Source organism: Helicoverpa zea, chromosome 16, assembly GCF_022581195.2.
Source record: "Helicoverpa zea isolate HzStark_Cry1AcR chromosome 16, ilHelZeax1.1, whole genome shotgun sequence".
Lineage (NCBI taxonomy): Eukaryota > Metazoa > Arthropoda > Insecta > Lepidoptera > Noctuidae > Helicoverpa > Helicoverpa zea.
The window spans coordinates 7,975,207-7,989,672 of NC_061467.1; the positions used below are offsets into that span (position 1 = coordinate 7,975,207).

Here is a 14,466-nt window from a genome sequence, read left to right on the forward strand (position 1 = left end):
CATTGTATAGACTGAGGTTTTTATCTCCAAGTATATAAAGTCTGGTCTCAGTAGGTGGGCCAACGTAGACTTGCATATATCCTGCGGTAGCGCACTAAGGGGTAAAAACATAAGGTGAGTGATACTTCAAATATTTGAATTAGGCGCGTGTTCTAGAACGATATTCAAAAATTGATCTTGATTTTAGTCAATCAACCAATCAAATTAGTTCATGTCTTGAAAGTTTACGTCATTTGCCAGATACACAATTGAATATTGTTCTAGAATCATACCTTAAAGGTAAGGTTCTTAGAGGTTGTATAACGAAAGGCTGTGGTTCCCTTTGTGTTATAAATATTTAAAATTTTGAAATTTTTGATCTATAAAGATGAACAGCAAACGTTCATCCATAAATAAATTTCGAATACTCCCATTGGTAGAAAGCAAAAACATCCTCAACTTAGCGTTCTATCATTCTCTGTAGCAGAGTAATTTTATTGTGACCAAAATCCTTGGTCATCTCATTTTGTCTCCGATCTCCAAGCTTGAATCCTCTTTTAAATCATTATAATATATTTTTTTATAGTTCTCAAAAGCACCGTCGTAAATAAATGACGATCATTAACAATTAAATTATAAGTGACACAAAATTAAAATAATTTTCTTATATTGATCTAAATTCTAAATTATCTCCATTGCTACCCAATATTATTTCAAACTAACATGCGATCAATTTTACTATTGAATAGAATTACTATTTATACAGTGAACTTTGTACTGAATGAACTGAATGGTCAGTCTCATTGTTATCGGTATTTTGTTGTGATTGAACGACTCGCGGCCAAATGTACCCAATTACTGTTAGGTTAGATACGATTAATATTATTAAATGCACCCAATTACTGTTAGGTTAGATACGATTAATATTATTAAATGTACCTAATTACTGTTAGATTAGATACGATTAATATTATTAAATGCCACTTTAATTAGGTAATTTTGCTTATTGTTTATGGAATTATAACTCAAGACTAATTGCAAGCAAAATGTTAATTAAAAATTAATATTGCTGGAGGTTTAAACCATTGTGTACTTTTTTCGTTATTTTTGAGGAATATGTTGACAGTGAATTAAAACATATAACTACCTAAAAAACAAAAATGCAGTGACAATTTCTTTTTTGTAAATTAAATAAGTTAAAAACAATAATTACTTATACAAAAAAATCAGTGAAAGCTACCCAAAGACCCATCTTGATTTACTAGGTAATTACTGGAAATTCTGAATGGAAATGCCATTTCGATAATAGGTCGAATAATATTGTTCAAAATAGTAATTACCATTACCAGAAAACAAGTCGCGTCGTGCAGTAACGTTAACTAAGTTATAGAAACAATACAATATGTAGCTATTGAATATTGTTGTTTAGTTTTCCTTATAGGTAGGTATGAGATAATTTCTGTATCATAGGTATGTCAAAATGTTCTGTAGTATTGAAGTAATCGCGGTTCAATAAACGAGTTATTAATTCGTAGTTTATTTATTGAAAGACATCTTTTATTAATACAAAAATGTGCTATGTGCTAAATAGGTATGTACTTGTCATATATAGGTGTGTAGGTAAAACTGTGATGTAGAGATCAGTGATCATCACAGCATTTGTGAATAGAAATCAATATAATATTTTAAGCTAAAAACCCTTGTAAATAAGCTATAAAATCACCATTGTGTTCTTGTGTATTTAAATTTCTCAAGAAATAAGCATTACCTTAGTAAATTCTTTCTTTACCTATCGCTTCACCTGTTATGTTTCTTTATCTCGTGAGTAAAAAAAAAAACATAAACAAAAATAGTCAGTCACTAATTCCACATTTCCATGTTCTAGGATGTTCCGGCTCATCCTTCTGCTTGCGGCCGTGTCTCTGGCACTGGCTTACAAGAACCCACACTATGCATCAGGCCGTACAACTATGGTGCACTTGTTTGAATGGAAGTGGGATGACATCGCAGATGAGTGCGAGAGGTTCTTAGGCCCCAGAGGATATGGTGGTATCCAGGTAAGAAACCTCCTTTCTTTAATCTTTATATTATAACAGTAGGGAGCTGGTAAGTACCTATATTGAGGGTTTATAAGTAACTAGCTTTCCGCCCGCGGCTTCGCCCGCGTGGAATTCGGTTCACCCCTCCCGCTGTGGGTTAGCAGCGGTGAGGGAGTGTCAGACTCTTACTGACTAAAATCGTCGTGTTCCGTCCTAGGCCTTTTATATACCAGGGCCGCGGTACCTCTTTCGAACAACCCGCAGCCGCGGCTGGCCCTGGCGCTACTGGGCCCCACTGATTTCAAAACAGACTAATTCGCGGCGAACCTTAACACCACGATACAGAAAAGCACAACGCCATCTATCGAGCTATCGGGAAGCTCGCGATTGAACAATGAGCTACAGGTTAAAGCGCGAGATATCATTGCACTTCTTACGTATCTTAAAAAAAACAACGTCACCACGTTTTAAAAAGCTATCATTCCACTTCTTATGTATTTTAAAAACACATCGTTACCACGTTTTAAAAACACCCAGCGCCATCTATCGCATACCTCAAGAACGAAATAACTTAACTAATACTTATACCAATTAGTAATTCGTTGAATTATAGTTAATTCAGGATAAGTAGATGTAAAAAAAACAGTTAAGACGATAAAACAAATCGTACGTCATCCCTCGGGAATTCCTCATTTTCGAGGATTCATTATCGTATCATTTAGCTTCTAAATTTATATGTTCATATTCGTTTGCAATATATAAGTAGATGTAAAAAAAAACAGTTTAGACGATTAAACAAATTGTACATCATCCCTCGGGAATTCCTCATTTTCGGGGATTCATTATCGTATCATTTAGCTTCTAAATTTACATGTTTATATTCGTTTGCAATATATTACCTTGTTTTAAACGACACACAGCGCCATCTACAATCCATCCATCAAGCAAACAATATTTTTGTTTTCCCTCGGGAATATCTATTTTTTTCGGGATAAAAAGTACCCTATTATTTAATCCGGACTTCTAACTTTACGTCTGCAAAATTTCAAAGCAATCGGTTCAGTAGTTACGGCGTGAAAGCGGAACAAACAAACAAACAAACTCACTTTCCGATTTATAATATTAGTAAGGATGATGACAACTGGGAGCCTTATAAAGTTGTTCCGAGTGATAAAGATACCCGTGACTTGCAAAGCAGTGCGGCGTCTTAGCTACACTGTGCTAAAATTGGTAAAGTTGATTAATACCTAAGTCTTTAAGTTCTTATATGCTTATCGTTTATACCTTTTTAGAAGAGTTGTTCTCGCCAAAATTTTTGTCGCCACGGAGCATTGCGCGATTGTAGCAAGCAAAGTATTTCAAATAAAAATTAGCTTTCCGGCATGATAATATAAATTACCTGTAGGTATTATTATTATCATTACCTATCTGTACTTACCTAATTTGAGTAGATACCTATTGCAATAATACTACGTCTTAAAAGTGATTTGATTGTAAAAGAATTTGAATTAAAATTATCAGTCACGGTAGGTAGGTTAATAATATGATAATGCAGTATTGATAGATAAATCTCTGACAGTATTTTGATTTAGCTACTGGATAATATTAACGCCAACGATAACAAAATGCTGATAAAACTATTCGATCAATTATGCAGTATTATAATTACTCTTTAATTTTCCTTGTGTCTGATTCATCAATAATTTAAGCTTTCGTTGGTCGGGATACATAAAAGTACTCCTTTAAAATGTGTATGTAACCACACCAAAAGCCGAAAATTGGAAGCTCAAAACTCAGTTGGAGCCGAAAAGGGAGCAAATGGCCGTCGCATTGCCCGACAACCCTTGTATGACTTGAGACGAATCGGAAAAAATCATAAACTTGATAGTTAGGGAAGGTGTCCCCTTGATTTTGGAATTCATACACATAAGAAAAACTTTAAATACATAATTACTTGGAAACAGGGCAGAAGAAGACATATATTTTGGTCATGTAGCTCACACACACACACATGCAATAATCCCAAACTCATCTACATATTATTTTACTTACCAACGAACTTTTTTCCAGATCTCTCCTCCCAATGAGAACTTGGCTATCTGGTCCGCCAACCGCCCCTGGTGGGAACGCTACCAGCCAATCTCGTACCGCCTGGTCACCCGTTCCGGTAACGAGCAGCAGTTCGCTAGCATGGTGCGAAGATGTAACGATGCTGGTGTCAGGTCAGTTGGATAACAAATAGGTTCAATGATTTTATGTATGTTTAAAATGAGGTAGATGACTTGAAAGGTCAAGTAGGATCAGTGTAAGAGAAGTCTAAGTAAAAACCTTATCAAAAGAGATATTTTAGAGTCATTGTGGGTGTGTCACAATATTTTTGCTATGAAATCAATACACAACTGTCAACTAATCTCCAGAAGACATGCTAATCAAAAATTTTGCGGCCTCCAAAAATGTTGTTAAGTCATTGTCAAAAACACTGGTACACAGCTGCATCCGGTTAGACTGGAAGCCGACCCCAACATAGTTGGGAAAAGGCTCGGAAGATGATGCCAATATCAATTTAACATTCTGACTATACTATATTCTTTCCATAATAAAATAAACATCCTCAAACATTATTGACTTCTTCACTTATTCTATCTTCAATCTCCATTCAAACTAAAATTCTCCCAACAGGATCTACGTGGACGCCATCATTAACCACATGACAGGCACCTGGAACGAGAACACCGGTACTGGTGGTAGCACCGCCAACTTCGGCGACTGGCACTACCCCGCTGTTCCTTACGGCAGAAACGACTTCAACTGGCCTCATTGTGTCATCTCTGGCAGTGACTATGGCTGCTGCCCTGATAGAGTGAGTTTCTTATAGGTGTTTACTTGGATCAATTTAGCAATTTTACGGAATTGGTTTAATATTTTGAACAGTTTGAAAGAAAAAATGAAAAAAAATCTATTGATACAACACAAAGCCAACACAAAATAGGGGAAGAAAAGTGAAAAAAAAAAGAAATGCGTGCCAAATAGGTTCAGTTCAGAATTATGTCAGATTGTTTGGGTCAGTATTTTCACTCTTGTGTCTGCTACCTTTTACTTGGTGGGTCTGTAATGAAAAGTTCTCCATAGTCGTAATTTTCCAATCGATATCCAATAGATCTAACTCGATGATTTTCTCTAGAATCTATCACACCTGCGCAGTTTCCTATATCTAACATTCTATCTTTCTACTCAAGGTACGTAACTGCGAGCTCTCCGGTCTTAAGGACTTGAACCAGGGTACTGAATACGTTCGTCAAATGATCGTCAACTACATGAACCATCTCATCAGCTTGGGTGTCGCTGGATTCAGGTAAAAAATTATTTCCAGCCATTTCCTTATTCAAAAATATATTTTTGAAACTTAAAGATACTAAAAAATGTTTTTACCCGTAGAATTGACGCCGCCAAACACATGTGGCCCGGAGACATGCGCGTCATCTTCGACCGTCTACACGACCTCAACACCGCTCACGGTTTCCCCTCCGGCGCTCGTCCCTACATCTACCAGGAAGTCATTGACCTCGGTGGCGAAGCCATCACCCGTGACGAATACACTCCCCTTGCCGCAGTCACTGAATTCAAATTTGGAATGGAACTTAGCCGTGCCTTCAACCGCGGAAACCAACTCAGATGGCTGGTCAACTGGGGACCTGCATGGGGCCTCCTTGCTTCAAACGATGCTCTAACCTTCATTGACAACCACGACAACCAAAGAGGTCACGGTGCTGGTGGCAACATCCTCACTTACAAACAGGCTAAGCAGTACAAGGGTGCGATCGCTTTCATGTTGGCCCATCCTTATGGCTGGCCTCAGCTTATGAGCAGTTTCGACTTCCACAACACTGAAGCTGGTCCTCCAATGGACAGCAGTGGCAACATCATCTCTCCTTCTATCAACTCTGTAAGTAACACAATAGTTAAATGTCAACTACATATGATATTATTCAACCGTTTCTGTATTCTATTAACAATTATTCAGTTTAGTTTTTTCCCAACTTTGTTGATATCAGTACTTACCTATCATCTCCTTCTATGTAAAAAACCTTTTCATCCCACCATCTCGGAAAGAGTAGTTTTACCCTTTGATTTCTGAGCGCAAAAGCCGCTTTTATCCTCTAGAGCGGCAAAGTGATTTGAATTTAGAACATCGTGTGCAATACTCCATTTGTGACAATCTTGATAAGACTTTTCAAACAAATAAGTATTAAACAAATAAAATACTGCTTAAAATAATTATTCAATTAATTAAGTAATTTTTATTATTGTTTTACATAGATTTTTAACCTCGTTTCATTTTAAACTGAGTTCTCAAATAAATGAACTTTAATAGGTACTTCTTTTTAATTTGATACTCATATGTGCGCGCCATTTTGTTTTTTTGCATTTAGTAATTTCCTCGATGAGGTGGGATGAAAAGTTACGTGTTGCACTCGAGTGCAAAGATTTTTCACCTTGTGCTCTTTTGATTCCCTCGCTATCGCTCAGGATTCTAATTACTGAAACACTCGCTACGCTCGTGTTTCAATTTTAGAATCCTTCGCTTACTCGGTCATCAAAATTGAGCCCGCGGTTAAAAAGCAACTTTGCACTCTTGTATAACAAATAACTATTGACCTCTTTAACCTTTCCAAATTTAAAAGGATCTTATTATGTCGTAAATGATCATCATCTACGGACTTTTCGTATTCCTATTTCATAGTTTCATTTTCACAAACATATTCGTCAACTTCATTTTCTATGCTTAGGACAACTCTTGCGGTAACGGCTGGATTTGCGAGCACCGTTGGCGTCAAATCTACAGCATGGTAGCCTTCAGAAACCACGCCGGTAACTCCGCCATCAGCAACTGGTGGGACAACGGTAGCAACCAGATCGCTTTCTGCAGAGGCAACCAGGGCTTCGTTGCTTTCAACAACGACTACTGGGACTTGAACCAGACTCTTCAGGTACTAAATGACTGGTTTATATTCTATGAAGTTTATAAGACTTTAATTTCCATAATTTGTTCATTATGTGAAGGCCATTTGATCAAATGTGAGCATTGATCACCACGTTCACTCGAGGTAGATTGAGAATACTTTAGTTAACTTTAGCTTCAGCTAAAGTTTTCTCACCTTATTTTCTGTCACCGTTTGTAAGTGATTTCGAATTTTACTTTCTATGGAAACATTCATCTATGCAGTCTATTTAATGTAAAAGTAAAAGTAAAGTAAAAGGTGACACGGCAACTTTCTAAGTTTTGAACCTGCACATTCACATCTAGTTATGGTTCAGGTGTCATAATATATTTTCTATACCTGCACATTCATACCTACTTATAGTCCATGTGACCTACAGCATTCACATTCATATAAAATACCTACTTCATCCCACAGACCTGCCTCCCCGCCGGTACCTACTGCGACGTGATCTCCGGCGAGAAGAGCGGTAACAACTGCACCGGCAAGCGCATCACTGTCGGCAGCGATGGCCGCGCCAGTATCTCTCTAGGAGCCAATGACTACGACATGGTGCTGGCCATCCACACTGGTGATGAAGTAAGTTGAATTAGAAATTCGGTGGTGTTTTTTTGTGAGAAATAAGTTGAAGTACATAATATGACTTTCATGAAATGTGAAAAATGTAAGGGCCCGCCTTCCTTCCTACGACGATCGACATGAACATTGCGCAATATTACGGATTGCGCAATGTAATTGACAGTAACGACTTCATCTTGAAGATTGCAATATTAAACGACAGTTTAAAAACTTCTCAGATTAAGTGGACTCTGGGTATAAGTAAAGTCTCTTTGTATGACAGCAGTAGCTTCTGTTGAAGTATGGTGCCTTGCAGTTTTCATAATTGACCAACTGTTAATATTTTTTCTCTTTTGTTTCAGTCGAGACTGTGAAGACTTTCCGGTTAAAGAAAAAATCACTGAATGAAATAATGTTCAATTAAATCTGCATTGTTCTAATCTGTGATCTTTTTATTTTTATTAAGACCTGTACTTTACAAGAAATTAAACAAAAAAAAAATGCGAAAAAAAATGTTTATAATTTTATATTCCAAAAAATCATTCAATCATACAGTATTCAAAAATCATCATATAGAAGCCCAGAGATATGAAAATGAAATGCATTTACTTAGACAAGCGTTTCTGTGCCACTGCTTAGTCAATTCTTCTGAAAAGGTACTTATAACAATCGATATTACCGACCAAAGTTATAAGCCAACGCTAAAAACAGATCTAAACTTCCAAAAATACACAAATCGCACTAAAACGAACTATTTATAGCACACCATGGCACCATCTATATCTATCTATCTATATCTATATATATTTATATAATAAATCTGTAGAAAAGTAATTTTTGTACATTGAAGAAATTGACAAAAAAAATAGCCAGCATTTTAAAGGATAACTAACAGAACCCATTTCCATCATTTTTGTCATTATTGTCTGTTTGTCTGTTTATCTGTTTGTTTGTTCGGGATTCACGTAAAATCTACGAATTAAATGCAGACAATGCTTATATACAAAAATTCTACGTAACTTGGGGTATTACTTAGTTTTTGTTTCATCGAAATCGATTCACTCTATCAAAAGATATGATTAATTTTGTGAATTCAAGATGTAAAATATTACGACACGCAGTCTATTTGTCAAAACTGTACATTTGAATGTTGTACTTATATTAGTTGATCGGCCTATTATTAATCTTTACACAGAAAATCACACCTTTAATTTAATTAAAATTTTGTTTAGCCAAGGTTAAAGTAGCTCCATCTGTGGTAAATAAAATACATCAAATTTGTCAAAGGAGCGAGGTGGTAAATGACAATATTACCATACATTCTTTATAGAGGATTATTATTTCAACAGATGGAGTTGTGTATTTTCCGTAATTCACCATATTTTAACACGTAGTGTAATTTTTCGATAGACATTTCAATAGTGTTTGTCAGTTTGCCGTGCCACATCAAAATCCAACTATAATTATTACCTTGATGAAAAGAAAATTAATAGTTCTCAGCCAAATTTAAAACGGTGCCATCTTTATTATTTTTTGAACATTATGTCAAAAATGATGACTTTAGTGGAACTATTAATTATCATTTAAAGTTACAGATGGAGTTCATATCAGGATTTTTTCATAAACATAGTTTAGCTTATCTTCCACTAATGTGGTGGCCTTAAAACAAATTACTTTGAGTGAGTAGTATTAAGTAGACCTTAATTATTTTTTCTGATGCAAAATATGTAAACTTAATCCTAGAAGAAATGAGGATCTATCTCTCGCAAGCGCTGCTAAGCGTGAGGTAGAAGCCCAGATACAAAGAGCAGATAAGAAATGGGAGCTTTCTCTATTTAATACCATACACACGTAAAATGCTTTATGCGTCTGTAAACGTACAAATTACGCGCGGCATACCAGAGACATGCTTACTTTCAACTTCTGATCGCAAATACACTGTTCACGATTACGAACAGTCTCAGTAAGACCCGAGCCAAGTCTAAAAACCCTAAAAAACACCTTTTATATAAAACTACGTTTGATGTCATTTAATCACAAAGACAGAATTGTTCTCTGTTGCAAATCCTATCCACCTATATCCTATCCTAATCCAGAATGCATTGCAGGTGTGCATTGCACAAAAACCAATGGTATCCTATTCGAGAAGTCAAAAGAGTTGACCTGCCAACGTCAGCTTCTGCGCTAAGCAAGTGTTCTTCATAATACCATCAGAATTACATTCATCGTTGAATGAGGTGAATAAATTTTCAGAAACCACAGTAACAGTAGGAGCCAAAGCGTATTATCGCTTCATAGAGCTCTGATTGGCCCCAGGTGACCAAGTCAGGTCTGATTTATTCGTTCATCAGATCTTTGAAAGTGTTTCGGTGGATACTTACTGTCGTCCTGTTTACGTGTGACAAAAAATATGGTATATAAACGTCCTCCGCAAGAGCGAAATTTTCCCGGTGTGCGGTAGTGACGCACAGTATACAACACTTACTATGTTTCTTTTGATTTGCTGGCTCCACCAAGAAATGACAAATTGCGAGCGTACATTCTGAAAATCTTGGCAAAACTGCAGGTTTCAAGTACGAACACATGAAGTGGACTCTCACAGATACGTACATTTTACCTATTCTTGAACTAATGCAAACATTTCGGTGGAGTCCCGGCTTAGGCCACCACATTAGGCGTGCGCGATCCTCGGGTGTGTGAGTAGCGCGGGCGCCGCGCGTGCGTCGCGAGCGCGCTGCGTGAGCGTCGCGTTTTGCTGCCCTGCGGCATTTGCAGCGCGCTCGCGGCGCGCACGCGCCGCTCTCCTTGACGTTTAACTGCTAAGGCGTTTAGCGGGCAGCGGGGATAGCGGGCGAAGGGGTCAGAACGCAACTCGAGCGCCGCGTACTCGCCGCGAGCGCGTCGCTTGCACTCTTCACACAAGCCGCAGGGCAGCAAAACGCGACGTTCACGCAGCGCGCTCGCGACTCCCGCGCTACTCACACGCCCGAGGATCGCGCACGCCTGATGTGGGGTCAGCCTTACCACAGTGAGTAAGTGAAACTATCCTACCCTATGCACCTGGTGATGATGATGACTCATTTTATCATCCATCCAGCTATTCCCCAACTATGTTGGTGTTGGCTTCAAGTCACCAAATCTGTTTGAGTACCAATATTTTGCTTGGAGCGACTACCTATCTACCTATCTTCAATCCAGTCAACTACACAAGACGATATCCATGGTAAGACTGACAGACTTTCTGGCTTCTGATTAGTCGCAGCAGCTGCAGAAAATGTACAAATGACAGCTTTGTCAGACTCAAAGCATATAGACATAGATTATAGCTGTTTCCTGTGAAAATTACTTACGCACCATACGTAATAATTTTCCAAATTGGCTGACTAGATCCAGAGATATTCACAACGTCACAAACTTTACTTCTTTTGTTTAGATAAATGGTCACATCCACAACACAACCTTGATCATGAATCTATGCGACTGCTAAGTGCTAATCCTAATTATACTGTCACGTGAAAGAATGCACCTACGGGATAAGTAGTATTTTGACTATTATATTGCCCACGCAGACGAAGTTGCGGGCAACAGCTATAAACGGTGTAAACAGAATATAAACGGTGAAAGGCCACAAACAATAAACAGGTTTGACTTATAAATCCTTCAGAAATCTATCGACACCTACGAAGTCTGCATTAGCTGGGTAAACAAGGCGTTGGTCGGTTATAAATCGGCTATTATCACAAACATACTGACAGCTTGCTGAAACAATATTGAGTAGTCTGGGCAAATATTTTATGAGGCTAAAAATATGAATATGATCGTAGCTGCATAAGAATATACGTCAATTGATAACATACAACCCCAGCGGGGCTACGGGATTTTTCGAAAGAGTTACCGCGGCCCTGGTGCATAAAAGGCCTACGAAGGAACACGATGGGTTTTAGTCAGTAAGAGTCTGACACTCCCTCACCCTGCTAACTCACAGCAAGAGGAGTCATTTGATCATTTCCCATCAAAAAAAAGTTGATTACATACATAAAGGTAAACATGCTTAATATCGGCGGAATGACTAAGAGTCACACCGCAAAGGAACAGTCTTAGTAAATACTGATCAATAATATAAATAGGAAGACAACTATTCTTCCTTGCATATTTTAGATGCAAACATAAAACAACACTATTTTATTATGATTTCCGAACTAACCAGGCAATAGAGTATAATAATTTGCTTAATTGCACTTTATTTAACGTCCTTTTGCGCACGTCGTGCCCTTGTCCAGACTCCCAACGTCGTTGTAGGCTTAGCATATATTATTCAGCGCTTCATTTTCCTCATCTATACATATAATAAATCTGTAGAAAAGTAATTTTTGTACATTGAAGAAATTGACAAAAAAAATAGCCAGCATGTTAAAGGATAACTAACAGAACCCATTTCCATCATTTTTGTAATTTTTGTCTGTTTGTCTGTTTATCTGTTTGTTTGTTCGGGATTCACGTAAAATCTACGAATTAAATGCAGACAATGCTTATATACAAAAATTCTACGTAACTTGGGGTATTACTTAGTTTTTGTTTCATCGAAATCGATTCACTCTATCAAAAGATATGATTAATTTTGTGAATTCAAGATGTAAAATATTACGACACGCAATCTATTTGTCAAAACTGTACATTTGAATGTTGTACTTATATTAGTTGATCGGCCTATTATTAATCTTTACACAGAAAATCACACCTTTATAAGTAACTTCGGAAGAAAAAAAAAATGAAAATTTTGTTTAGCCAAGGTTAAAGTAGCTCCATCTGTGGTAAATAAAATACATCATCAATTTGTCAAAGGAGCGAGGTGGTAAATGACAATATTACCATACATTCTTTATAGAGGATTATTATTTCAACAGATGGAGTTGTGTATTTTCCGTAATTCACTATATTTTAACACGAAGTGTAATTTTTCGATAGACATTTCAATTGTGTTTGTCAGTTTGCCGTGCCACATCAAAATCCAACTATAATTATTACCTTGATGAAAGGAAAATTAATAGTTCTCGGCCAAATTTAAAACGGTGCCATCTAAATTATTTTTTGAACATTATGTCAAAAATGATGACTTTAGTGGAACAATTACTTATCATTTAAAGTTACAGATGGAGTTCATATCAGGATTTTTTCATAAACATAGTTTAGCTTATCTTCCACTAATGTGGTGGCCTTAAAACAAATTACTTTGAGTGAGTAGTATTAAGTAGACATTAATTATTTTTTCTGATGCAAAATATGTAAAATTAATCCTAGAAGAAATGAGGATCTATCTCTCGCAGGCGCTGCTAAGCGTGAGGTAGGTAATGTAGGATTCTGTAGCTTTAAAAACAAGCCCAGATAAAAAGTGCAGATAAGAAATGGGAGCTTTCTCGATTTAATACCATACACACGTAAAATGCTTTATGCGTCTGAAAACGTCCAAATTACGCGCCGCATACCAGAGACATGCTTACTTTTAACTTCTGGGGCCCGATTCTCCTAATTTTACTTAAGCGACATACGATTCACGTTCGACTCGATTCGACTGAGATCCAATCCCGACTCGATTACGATTGAAGCGTATGTGGCATTCCGCTATTTTTTCTTTGAAATAAACGTTTTTATCCTTTTCTGTCATTCAATAATGAATTATTTTGTCTGCATATGATTTACGATTGCTAAATGATTGTACAGCAAACTACCGTATAGACCAAAATCACCGAAATAGCAGACCAATCGCACACCAATCAAATGTCAATCGAATACGATTGGTCTTATATTAGTAGCAGAGTGCCCGATAAGGTTAAAACTGCTATTGCGATTCGATTTCTATTCGATTTTGACATTATTAACTTAGGAGAATCGGGCCCCAGATCGCAAATACACTGTTCACGATTACGAACAGTCTCAGTAAGACCTGAGCCAAGTCTAAAAACCCAAAAAAACACCATTTATATAAAACTACGTTTGATGTCATTTAATCACAAAGACAGAATTGTTCTCTGTTGCAAATCCTATCCACCTATATCCTATCCTAATCCAGAATGCATTGCAGGTGTGCATTGCACAAAAACCAATGGTATCCTATTCGAGAAGTCAAAAGAGTTGACCTGCCAACGTCAGCTTCTGCGCTAAGCAAGTGTTCTTAATAGTACCATCAGAATTACATCGTTGAATGAGGTGAATAAATTTTCAGAAACCACAATAACAGTAGGAGCCAAAGCGTATTATCACTTCATAGAGCTCTGATTGGCCCCAGGTGACCAAGTCAGGTCTGATTTGTTCGTTCATCAGATCTTTGAAAGTGTTTCGGTGGATACTTACTGTCGTCCAGTTTACGTGTGACACAAAATATGGTATATAAACGTCCTCCGCAAGAGCGAAATTTTCCTGGTGTGCGGTAGTGACGCACAGTATACAACACTTATGTTTCTTTTGATTTGCTGGCTCCACCAAGAAATGACAAATTGCGAGCGTACATTCTGAAAATCTTGACAAAACTACAGGTTTCAAGTACGAACACATGAAGTGGACTCTCACAGATACGTACATTTTGCCTATTCGTGAACTAATGCAAACATTTTGGTGGAGTCCCGGCTTAGGCCTCCCCCACATTAGGCGTGCGCGATCCTCGGGCGTGTGAGCAGCGCGGGCGCCGCGCGTGCGTCGCGAGCGCGTTGCGTGAGCGTCGCGTTTTGCTGCCCTGCGGCATTTGCAGCGCGCTCGCGGCGCGCACGCACCGCTCTCCTTGACGTTTAACTGCTAAGGCGTTTAGCGGGCGGCGGGGATAGCAGGCGAAGGGGTAAGAACGCAACTCGACCGCCGCGTGCTCGCCGCGAGCGCGTCGCTTGCACTCTTCACACATG

At 37.8% G+C, this 14,466-nt stretch overlaps 1 protein-coding gene across 1 annotated transcript; it reads left to right on the plus strand.

Moving 5' to 3' along the window:
• Nucleotide 1: 1 nt before the first annotated feature.
• LOC124637299 (alpha-amylase 2-like) lies at nt 2–8,016 on the plus strand. Its single transcript, XM_047173657.1, has 9 exons — nt 2–114; nt 1,865–2,036; nt 4,089–4,240; nt 4,698–4,878; nt 5,255–5,370; nt 5,454–5,961; nt 6,806–7,006; nt 7,436–7,597; nt 7,939–8,016. The coding sequence occupies exons 2-9, from the start codon at nt 1,866–1,868 to the stop codon at nt 7,948–7,950; spliced, it is 1,503 nt and encodes a 500-aa protein (XP_047029613.1). The 5' UTR covers nt 2–114; nt 1,865; the 3' UTR covers nt 7,951–8,016.
• The last annotated feature ends 6,450 nt before the right edge of the window (nt 8,017–14,466 follow it).